This window comes from Asparagus officinalis, chromosome 1 (assembly GCF_001876935.1).
Source record: "Asparagus officinalis chromosome 1, Aspof.V1, whole genome shotgun sequence".
Lineage (NCBI taxonomy): Eukaryota > Viridiplantae > Streptophyta > Magnoliopsida > Asparagales > Asparagaceae > Asparagus > Asparagus officinalis.
The window spans coordinates 106,261,020-106,273,362 of NC_033794.1; the positions used below are offsets into that span (position 1 = coordinate 106,261,020).

The following is a 12,343-nucleotide window of genomic DNA, read 5'->3' on the forward strand; positions in this document are numbered from 1 at the left end:
TTGCCAAGGGATATGCACAGCTTGAGGGCATTGATTACAACGAGGTATTTTCACCCGTTGTGAAGCATTCGTCGATTCGGATTTTATTGGCGTTGGTGGCACAGTTGGATTTGGATTTGGTCCAGATGGATGTGAAGACAGCCTTTCTACACGGTGATTTAGATGAGGAGATCTACATGACACAACCACAGGGTTTCAAAGCTGCAGGAAAGGAAAATTTGGTTTGTAAGCTGAAGAAGTCTCTTTATGGTTTGAAGCAGTCACCAAGACAGTGGTATAAGAGATTCGACGGCTTTATGATTGGCCGAGGGTACACGAGGAGCCCATATGACCCATGTGTTTATATGCACAAGCTACAGGATGGTGAGCTCATATATTTGCTTTTATATGTTGATGATATGCTTATTGCTTCCAGGAATTCTTCAGCTATTCGAAAGCTGAAAGAGGAGTTATCATCCGAGTTTGAGATGAAGGATCTTGGAGAGGCAAAGAAGATATTGGGTATGGAGATCGAGCGAGACAGGGTGAAGGGGAAATTGAAGCTTACACAGAAGAGATACTTGCAGAAGATGTTGAAGAAATTCAGCTTTGATGGCAATGCAAAAGCAGTTAGCACACCATGGCTCCCCACTTCAAGCTTTCAGCGTTGATGTCACCTGTTTCAGTTGAGGACAGAGATTATATGTCGAAGGTCCCATATGCTAGTGCAGTAGGTAGCTTGATGTATGCGATGGTGTGTACGAGGCCAGATTTGTCACAGGCCGTGAGCATGGTATCGAGATACATGCATGACCCCGGGAAGGGTCACTGGGAGGCCGTGAAGTGGATTCTACGGTATGTTCGAGGCACCGTGGATGTTGGTTTAGTGTTTCAGAAGGATGAGAAGGACGGGCAGGCTTGTATTGGTTATGTGGATTCAGATTATGCTGGAGATCTTGACAAACGCCGGTCTACGTCAGGTTATGCTTTTACATTGGCAGGTGCACCTGTATGTTGGCGTTGCACGCTTCAGTCCACAGTGGCTCTCTCTACTACAGAGGCAGAGTATATGGCAGTTACTGAAGCTATTAAGGAGGCTTTATGGTTGCGTGGATTATTGGAGGACTTGGGGATTGCACAGGAGACTATTCGGATATATTGTGATAGTATGTCGGCTATCTATTTGGCGAAGAACCAGGTTTATCATGCGCGCACGAAGCACATCGACGTCAGATTCCACTTTGTACGGGACGTCTTGGATGATGGAGATGTCATATTGGAGAAGGTCCACACAAATGACAACCCTGCAGATATGTTGACCAAAGTTGTTTCAGGAGTGAAATTTGGTCATTGTTTGAAGCTTTTGAACATCCTTCAGTGCTGAGGCCTTTGGAGGCCATTAGTATGAACTACGTTCGGCTTGATTCCTTGGGCAAGAGGATACGTAGGCAGTCTTTAGATGCAGCCGGTTTGATCAGTTGATCAAGATGGGGGGAGATCGTGTTTCAGCTCGAGTATTGTTCCTGGACCTGTTGAGGAACTATCGGTCGACCGACGTTCTCTGGATTTTTGGGTTTTCGACTGGGAGCTGGTCGGTCGACCGGGCCGGTCGACCGGAATTGCTCGCGGTCGACCGGTCCGGTCGACCGACGCTGTTTTGGGCTGGGCTTTCAGGTTTTCGACCCGATTCGTTTTGTAAGTTCTATATATACCTAAACCTGTTTGTTTAGGGTAGAGGTTGGACGAATTTGAGCAGCCAAAGAGAGAGAATCATTGCATCCAATTGTGAGAGAGCTTTGAGAGATCTAGAGCTTTGTTTTAGGGTTTGGTCTGAGAGATTTGTAACCCTATTTGTATTCTCTTGATTTCTAGTAGAAAGAACTCCCCCCTCCTTGCCCCGTGGACGTAGGCAACTTGCCGAACCACGTAAATTCCTTGTTCTTGCTGTGATTGTGTTTTGCATATTGTTTGTGGTTTAGTTCAAGTTATTGTTCGTGTTGCCCTTGAAAGCTTCCGCCGCGCACAACATTACGTACAATAAAAAAGGCTCTCACAAGCGATATAAATATATATATAAATGTTTGAAGAAGAAGACAAACAAAATAAAATTAATTCAAAGATCCAAATTGAAATTAGGGGGGAAGAAACAAATGAAAACAGCAAATGGCGGTCCCAAAACCTTTCGGTCCTTGGGAGAAAAAAAAAATAGGAAAATTGAAAAGGATTAGGTCAAGGCCTATGCCCTATTCGTGATAACGACATGCACAAAGAGATGCGCCCTTAAATTTAGGCACCGAAATGGGAATCGCTAGCTAATCACATGAAGCTCGGACAAATTTCTTAGGTGAAGCGTCACGCTCTTGATGAGAATAAACACAGTAAGTAGCTGTAATCAGGGAGTCATTAATTGGCATGCGAAAGAACGAAGATGGGGATCACATGCAAACTGAAGTGAGAATCAAAAGGTGAGTAAAGTTGAAACTGTCGTCATGCCGCAGCCTACCCAATTAATTAATGCATAGAAAACGCGCCTGAAAAGAGCTCGAGAGCTTTGCATAGAAAACTTACATTTTTTCAATTAGTTATGCATTGAAAAAAGTTCAACATGTTATGCTTGTTGGCTTCTTGTAAAAGTGGGTGCTTGTGACAAATTTCGGAAATGATACATCCACCCACTTGATCATTTTGCTACCATAACTTACTGTGTACTTACTTCCCTCTTGTTTTAGATGCCACCTTAACAAAATAGATAACACATCACTCTTTTTCCTTTGAGGGGCTGTTTGGTTCGCTATTATAAGGGGTGGAAAACTCAGAAAACCTCTCCACGTCAGATTTTTAGCCCTCCACGTTAGCATTTTTGTTTCCGTCCATTTCTTTGTGCCGTTTTGGTTCGCTCGAATGGAAGAGGGAAAACTCTGCTGAAATCGCCGCCAACTAAGATTTTTTCCCTCTCTGATTTCCTTCCACAACCAAGTAAAATTGATGAAAACTCTGCCACGTCAGATTTTTTCCTTCTCTACTTTGCTTACAAAAGTTTTCTTTTTTTTCTATGCGAACCAAACACAAGAAAAATAAATACATTGGTTTCCCACCATTTTTTATGTGCGAACCAAAGCAAAACAATCTATTTCTTGGAAAAGTTTGGAAAACTCAAAACTTGTGTTTCTTTACATGGAATTGCATTTCTCTATATCAAGGAAACGAACCAAACAGCCCCTGACAATAAAAACAATGTAAATTTTGGAAAGTAGACTACGAACCAAAAAAACATCTCATCTAAACTTGTTTCCTCCCAAAAACAGTGCGACCAAATAGCTTCTTAATAGATTTGGAGATTTGACCATTAATCTAATAAAAGTAGATATACATTCCGCCATTCCTTTGATGCGCCATTAATACGATGAACAAACAACTAGATACCCTCGAGTTAACTATAAGCTAAAGATGGTCCGAATCTTGATTGTGTCTCAACCTTTAGTCAGTTCTGTAATATTAGATAAGTTGCATTAGCTACAAACTTTGGGGTAGTATCGACACAAGAAACGCCTAGAGTTATCATAAGATCAATTCCAGCAACTGTTGCAAAAAAAAAAGGCACTGGAGAATTTGAAGTGTTATTGCTAGCTAGGTAAATGTTATTTGCTTTAAGCGCTACAAAGCCCAAAACATGCAGTTATAGCTCCGACGTTGTAGACTAGAAGTCGTACCAGAAAGGCAAATGACCACGACATGCGCATACCTGAAAACAAACAGCAGATTCCACAAAGTCCTAACTGAAACCATACATGCTAGCTACTCCAATAAACGATGTCGGGTTTTCCTTAAGAACTTGCATAATAATTAAAGTATGGTGCAAGGATCGAAGTCAGGGTCAGGGAAATTTTAACTTAAAGAGTTAACTATACAACTTTGCTCATTGTTTTCACGACTTGAATGACAGTCGGATCCGAAAGAAGATGCAGCAGATTAGCTCGACGAAGAGGATCTGGAAAGAGGCGGTTTGGTGTCGGGTGGAAGCTTACTGAAACCTCTGCCTCTTTTTCGCAAGATTTTCAAAGACCCCTCGAACGTCATCTGAAGTGATTGTTCTTGATGTCCCAACCGATTCCTGCATAACATAAAAGCAAACATTTATGAACATGAATTCACTTCGTACTGTTGATATAATGTTCAAATATAGTTTGATACGCTGGCGTCCAAATTTGTACTGACATATGCGGGTGACAAGACAATCTTGTGAAGCATAAATTTGGCATGCATTCAAACAAGTTCTCTGGAAATTGACTTCTCTACATAATTTCTGACATGGGTTGGCTGATTGGTCAGCTCGGGCAGGTAAGGGGTGCTAAAGAAATAAACAAAGAAAACAGTAAATGTAACAGATGCAGTGTTGCTTATGTGGGATATAAGCTGGCACAGGGAGTAACCAAATACATTTTATCGTGTCACATTGTATCATGTGTGCACTTTTCAAGTACGAATAGAATATGACAGAGAGGACAAATTAAGTGTTCTCGTTCCCTTTCTTTCCTACAACATCCTAGTTTTACCAGTTCCAATGCAAGTTACCACAACACAGTCTAAACAAGACATAAATTCATTTTGCTAGCAGTCTTAACCCAAGTACACTTTTAAGTTTGTAACCAGGCCATATAACTGTAAGCAAGGTATAAAATCGAATGCGAGTACATGAATACATAAATAAACATTTTAACTCTAAAATTTTAAAAAAAAAGTTAGTGATCTAGTATTTGTCAAAGTTTTAAAAAACTGTAGTCGGCTCTCAGCACCTAGCATGGAGCTTAGTGCAGAGTCACTTAAAGACTGGCTATTAAGAACAGCTTGTAGGCTACACAGCCTAGACAACATGCTTGCGGAAAAAGTTCAAACCGAGAAAAGGAAAAGAAAGCAACAAAGTTACTGAACATAAGTCATACCATAAAGGACTTAAGCTCATTTGCCATGTCATTAATGCCACTCATAATCTCAATCTTCCGGACGTGATCGAGCGTGTTGATGAATTTCATTGCATCTCCTTCCTGTTGTTGCAACTTCTCCTCCCTCTTCTCCTTTGCCATTTTCTCATATTCCTGGAGTGAGTCCTCCTTATCAATTAAATAATCAATACCCTTTCCACTATAAAACTCATAACAAGTTCTGCACCGACAAAGAAGATCCCTCCAACCTTTAGAAAGAAACATGGACATCTTTTTTCCCAAGACATGTGATTTGATATTTACATCCACTCCAAGAATGCATTTTAAACTTGAAGCTCTATCCAGGGAATGCTCTTCTGGAATTGCCAAATCCGAAGTCTTTTCCATATTTTCCCCATGTACTGAATCCTTCTCAATTAACGCAGTTTCATGTTCAGAATGGATGCTTGAACTGTTGATCACATTTTGCTCCGGACATGCATAAGGCGATTTCCCAGTTTTCAGAGAATTTTCTTCTTTACCACTTGGTGCTGTATCGTTCTTTTGCTTTGGTGTAGCCCAAACAGATGCAGGGTAAAGATCCAAGAATGAACAATTCAGTGAACATTCTTGACAGATATACTCGTCATATAGAGGTTCATCTTCCTCATCCCTTGGAATCTGCAATGAAAGAGGAATCGAACACATAATAATGGCCAATGATCCAAAAATAAATATTAAAATAACAAGTCGACAACTGATCTATGAACAGTCGTTGAGCGTCATAAAAAACAAGGAGAAAGTAGACAATAATTAGCACAAACATAACTTCCTCACTGGGATTTCAATCACCAAAAGTGCATAAAGTCTAATGTCTTTGTTATATGAGACTGTCCAGTAATTTTGACTTAACAAAGTGTGGGCTAAATAGCACAACAATTTTATTTAATAGACAAATACACACACAGCAACATGATGATATACAACCAAGTGCTCATGCCCTACACATTTATAGCAGAAATAAAGCAGAATCACTTAAAAATGCAAAAATATAGAATAAAACAAATAACTATTTGCACTTTGTTACCCAAAATTTTCACCCTTTTTAACTCCAATACCCTAAAGTTCTTGACAGCATGATAACCCAAAGTTTTCAAACTGAACTTAATTTTAAATTTTGATACCCAAAAACCTCAAATTTGTTCCTTACTTTCTCCCAACTCAAAAAATTAAAAAATGATAACATATTTCCTCATAACTTTTTTTTTACTAATATACTTGAACAAAATTAACCTTGTATTTTTTTACCCTCCCAGTTTGAGGTAACAAACTGTCAAAATAGAACTGTTTGGTGTCAAAGTTAAAAAAGTTAAAAGGGTGAAATTTTGGGTCAAAGTGCAAATAACCCTAAAATAAAATATCCAATTGCATCTGAACGACACTATTCAATCACATAATAAAGATAAAATAAAGTAATAGATTGTAAAGTAGAACAACAGAGTCAATGCCTCAATGGAGTACTGAAATATTAAGAGATCTAGTTTTTATGACAATCTGGTGAGTGAATAGGTATTAAAAAACAAACATTTTCTGAACCAATGATCTTTTACCAGGACTAAATGATAAGATGCTTCTTTTCCCAATAGCAGTATACTATAAATAGGTAAGTGTAATTCAAATCCAAGCACACGTCTGCACACACATAGACAGACACACAAATGAATTTCCACAAGCAAACCAGCACAGTTTCATCTCTTAACATGGGAGTAAAGAAATCTAAGAATAATGATTATTCTTTATGTTCCAGAAGTTCATGGAAATAAAGATAAGGCAAAGCTTTTCTTATGTGGTTCATATACAAGTAATGAAATTTATTAAACTGCATATTGATAAAAGAATACAATTTCTTAACCTATGAGGCGTGGTGAGATTAAAGAATTAAAAATAAACAATATCTTTTCCTGGCCCAATGAGCTTCAGCATCAGCGAAAACAAATACCCAACAAATTTGACAGTGTAGTATAAACAGGTAAAGGTTGTTTCTTTGATATTAATTGTTTAGTATATAATGTGCGTGTGTTACCACAAAGAACACATACTCCCACCAACACCAACACCAATCTTTTCTAATAAAAAAGCAGCAGTAAGAAACAAACGAGACTTATATACACAAGCAGAGTAAGATGGTTCTTCAACATCAAATGTATGGACTTACTGAGAACCAGACAAAAGAAAGTAACACTAAAGTATGAAATGAATTATCTTGTAGGATGTAGAGCTTGTTTCTGTAAAAATGGTTTCACCGTGGAATAGGCTCCATGGAAAATTTGATAAAGTTCTACGATTGTCTATCAACCTGATGTTAACTATGTCAAAATCCAGTCCAAGAAAATAAGGACAAAAGAGAAGCTTGCCACAATCCTAAGGCCTAGTTTCCATCCTCCAAATTATCCTAGGACAAAACACTATATAAATTGGATAAAGGGATTTGTTCAAATCCAGAGAACAAATTAAACCACGAGAAGAACACAGCACAAATAGCAGACAAAAAAAAGAGAAGAAAAAGAAGAAGAAAAGAAAAAGGTAGCATGCATTTCTTCAACACTAATACCTGAGATCAAACAAGACAAACCTACATCAGATAAGGTAGACGAAATATAATCACACAGGATTGAAAAAACAAATAAGAACCTTTGAGTGGGCTATGATTTGCTTTCCCTAACCCATGATGTGAAATTTTCAATGCATATCGGATATGTAAATACCTCATTGACAGAATCAAGACCAAGGTGATTCTCATGAAACCAGTCCTCACAGATGCAGCACTGTATCATTTCGACCTGCTCTTCTGCTTCTGGGTCAGGATAAGGACGTCCACATGTGCAATATGATCCTTTGAAGTTATGATTATAAGAGTTATCAGCATTTTCAGAATCTTTGATGGGACAAAGCTTGCAGCTAACCTCCCCAAACTTTGAATTCCCACAATCACACCTGAACTTCCGCTTGGTCCACAGTTCCACCATCTGATTAAAGTAGAGGGTAGGTAAAGTTATTACCAGCTGAATAACCGCTAAATAGACATGGGAAATGTTTATGGAAAAAACACAGAAAGCAAAACTAAATAATGTTAACATATATCAGACTAATAGAGAAAAGATAACAGAATCCAAAAACTAACAAAATATTGAGACATAATTAGTAATTAGCAAACCTCATTTCATACAACTAGTGATGTGTAATAAAAATCTTCATATGCAATAAATCAAAATGTTTTAACTTTCAAATTTGGAAAATTTCAGCTGAAAGACTTCACCTTGCTTTTTTAAAAAAAGAAGGGAAAGTGGCCGGGTGAACATCTCATGCTACAGACACACTGGAACAATGGAGAAACAAGTTGCAATATTATTCATGTCAGTTTTTGCCAGCATGAAAGTCTTCAACATGACAAACTTGACTATGACAAATTGTTTTGGCAATATTACAGGTCAAAAAACCAAAAAACTTTTAATGCATAAATCTGGACTGTGTTAGGGCTTGATTTGAGATTTTGAATAGTAGGATCTTTTAAGAATCACACGAATATAGTGTGCAGTTTTGTCCAAACTATGCCCTTATCTTCATATATAAAATTCTTAATCGAATAAATGGGATATTACAGATAGTTTGAAAGATTAGAAGGGGTACCTGGAATTGTATTACATTATCTCAAAATGACATAACAAGAACTGAGGATCAGAGACAATAACCAAAATCCTACATAAGAAAAGGAAATACACCAAAATTGGTCCTAACATCTCTACATGGCAATCCCTAAAGTCCACCAGAAACACCCAAAAAGAAAAAGAGAGAAAAGGGGGAAACAGATTAGTATAAACCTCAACCTCTCAAGTAAGCATAAACATAGTCCTTTATCGTGCACAAATTAAAGGTAACTCCAAGAGACATTCAATTAACCAACATTACAGATGCTATCAGCTGTCTTCTACAAGCGAATGAACTCCAGATTTCAATGCTCCAGTAAATGAGAAAAGAATGGAAAACACATAAAGATGAAAAAAAACAAGCTAAACGACTGCAGAAAAGTAATAAAAATGTGTTAGTAACATGCACCGCAAGAAGAGTCAAAAGTACTCTTTCCAAAAATATTCTTTTATGACAACAACTAGCCAGAAAAGAAGGTAAGAAAAGAAGAGCATGTATATTTAATAAAAAATTCATGATGTTATTCCTTAGCAACCCCATTACCCCATTACCTTAATACATTCCCCTATTGTAAGGCATAACAAGTCCCATCTGAAGCATTTTTCTCTATAAAACGGTTTTAGATTTGTAATATCATTCTAAACAATAGTTGTCGAGAATATGGAACGCTAACGTGAACCACGAGCTGGGTTCAATTGTCTTGAAACAGGGAATATTTGCGAACTGGCCAATTCGCCAACTCCGACGACCCGATTTAGAATTCAAACCAATTAAAATTTTGTTAAAAGAAATTTATTTTTTTCAAAACAATAACAAAAAGAGTGACAAATTAATCAAATAAAGTATGTTGTCCTTAGTTGCAACATGATGCTCAAGTTTTTTTCTCCCATTAATTATATCAACCAACATATTTCTTAAATCTGACACTTACACAACCTCATATTCCTATATTTAGAAACAGAAAATAAAACCTATTTTGTCACTAGCGCACTGTATAGGACTACCCCTCGTACTCTCTTTCCCCTCCCATGAATAGGAAAGAACCGTGCCCCATGCAACTATATTCTAAAGGTAATTTTTTGTATCACTATCTAATTTTTCTTTTACTTCTTTCTGCCCACCTATGTCTGGCTTGGAGTCTTGCCCAAATCATCAGAAAGTTTGGTTGGCCAACCAAACAAGTAATAAATTTTTTCTTCTGTTTTCACAAAAAAGGTCTTATCTCTGAATGTGACCAAAGTAGTACTTAAATTTTAAATTTGACACATGTATGTATCTCTAGGAGCATGGTAGTGTCAAAATCAAGGATCAGGGCAAGCTGATAATTGAAAGGTTAAACAGCTCTTAGTTTGTATCTAGTCAATCTACTTGATGCCTCAAAGCTTGAAGTGTATTTCATCTGTAACAGCATTAGAAATGACCAGAATTGCATGGCTAGAGTCATCTCTTTCAAAAACTAATGTTATCCACTTCATTATTTGTTACATAATCATGTAGATAAGAAAAACACCTTCCAGCAGAGACCAGAATATGAAAGCAAGGAAAAACATATCATTGCTAAGAAGAGAGTACAAGAGTCTTCAAGCAGAAGATAAGTGCATTTACAAATTTTTGATGGTGATGAGTGGTGAGTAGGGAAGATAGATAGTTTGTGCTACTAGGGGTGTCTTAGAATCATAACATGACAATAAAGCTCAATTTTAGTTTAGAATTATCAGAAATAAACCCTACATCTTATGCAAGACGAGGTGCAGCACTTGCATCCTACCTTACCTAGATGAAAGAAACAGACACAGCACTCAACCCTACCACCCGGAAACCAACTGCCACTCATGCAAAGTACTTACAGCACAATGGTGCTGTCCTCTAGAGTCTCTAATCTTGTGAAATACAGAAGTGTATAGAAAACAATACCAACAACAGATAGGCGTAGACAGTGGATTTAGGCCTCAAAAAGATCTAATAAAACACAAGAAATATCTATTCAGAAGAAATATCTCAGTGAGATTTAATAACATGAATACATATAATATAGTGTGAATTACAATCATGTCTCCCAAAGCTTACCTTCACAGCATTTACGCCATTTATACATTTTTTCCAACACTTTGTCCCTTCCCAAATGTTGGATGGTGTTGGTGATAGAGGTGGAAGATTTTTTTTTTCTTTTTTTTTTGGGTTCTTATTTTAAAACAAACCTAATCTCCAAATCCTTTTGCAAAACGTGCAAAACGTGGACTGCCCTGGTCATTACCAACAAGAGTGTTAACATTATGGTATCATGTAGCCTTATGCATATAATATAATAAAGTCGAACTACTATTAATCCTCATCCAAAACGGAGGAAAATACTCATAAAAAGAGAATCCAACCCATGCCCATTAACACTTCAAGTATCTAAAATTCTCTATGAGAAAATATAAAGCATAGTGAAAGTTTCATAGTCTTTAATTTTATGTTTCCACGCTCATTGTAAATTGCATCTGGGTTGTCCCTGAAACTAAAGAGGTTACTGCAGCTAAAAGAGAATGAAAATCTTTCCTCTAAAAATGGTATGACAACTGTTTCTGTAATATATAATGAAAGCTGCGTCATCCAACAGAAGACAAGATGGAACATAAATATGTTTACAGAAGTGTTAACAATCACAGCTGCCCAGGGCCAAGGCTGCCCTTTCCAGAATGAGCATTCAGGCCATTTGGTTGTGCGGTAGTCAAACATCTTTAAGGACAGGGTTGGCTATCTCTTTAATTAGTCAATGATTCCCATGAACGGTAAGCGCTCACCATAAATTTTTTGCTCCATTTATTAGCCAGTTGTAATTGCTTGCTTATAAAATTCATGATTATCATTTATGTGTACTAGACACTCCTAACACCGGAATTTTCTGTATATCACAAAAATATGACATTAAAAAATATGTTATAAGATTACAAATCCAAATGATACATATGTACTGATTTATCCAAAGTCCCGGTAAACTTTGAGGAAACACCAATATTTAACATGTTAAGCATCTAAATGATTGGCCCTTGAGAGAAAAAACATACATCATTGTCTCTTGTTTTCTCACTCCAACCAAGAATCACACCTCACACATACTATGTAAAAGATTATGACCAAAGAATTTTCAACTAACTGCTAGCCTTTACCAATAAACAGGAATCACAGACTTAATATTGCTTGGAACATAGTATTTACAAAGACAAGACTAGGTTGTCAAATATTTTACAAATATACTAAATATTGCTTCCACTTAAAAGAGGAGACCCAGAATAAGATATTAAGAGTCAAAGACAACCAAGTTGATCCTCAGATTCTATCATGTCCTTTCCCTTTCCTTCTCATTCTACAAATGCGTCAAAGCCAAGTTTCTACCAATCCACAAAGTTTACTAAAAAAAATCGTATATATTTTAAGAAACTATTTCATGTCAATCAAAAACCCATCTAACTAAAAGACACAAAGTAGCCAACTACAGTTAAATTCATAACTTTCGCTCTATTAGAGATAGAGGCATAGAGAAATTCTTTTTGGATCCAAAATCACAGATCAACTGCAAGAAAAGGCACCATATGTGCCCTCTCTATTTTTTTCCTCAGGATTCTAACAAATCAAGTATTAGTAGAAAACATCAGCACCATCAAGTTGGGTGCAAGAAGAACTTCTCTTGGAGATATAAACTACATCTCCCCTTTCTGCATCAATCTAAATGAAGCAAGCCTTAGATTTAGCTCCAA

At 37.1% G+C, this 12,343-nt stretch overlaps 1 protein-coding gene across 1 annotated transcript in view; it reads right to left on the bottom strand.

Moving 5' to 3' along the window:
- Positions 3,608-12,343, bottom strand: part of LOC109828863 (putative E3 ubiquitin-protein ligase UBR7) — a 9,337-nt gene continuing 601 nt past the window's right edge. The window contains exons 3-5 of the mRNA XM_020395835.1: positions 7,664-7,924; positions 4,920-5,579; positions 3,608-4,090 (exon numbers count right to left, since the gene is read on the bottom strand). Of these exons, the coding sequence (XP_020251424.1) occupies positions 4,001-4,090; positions 4,920-5,579; positions 7,664-7,924 (1,011 nt within the window). The 3' untranslated portion in view covers positions 3,608-4,000. The remainder of the gene's footprint in view (positions 4,091-4,919; positions 5,580-7,663; positions 7,925-12,343) is intronic.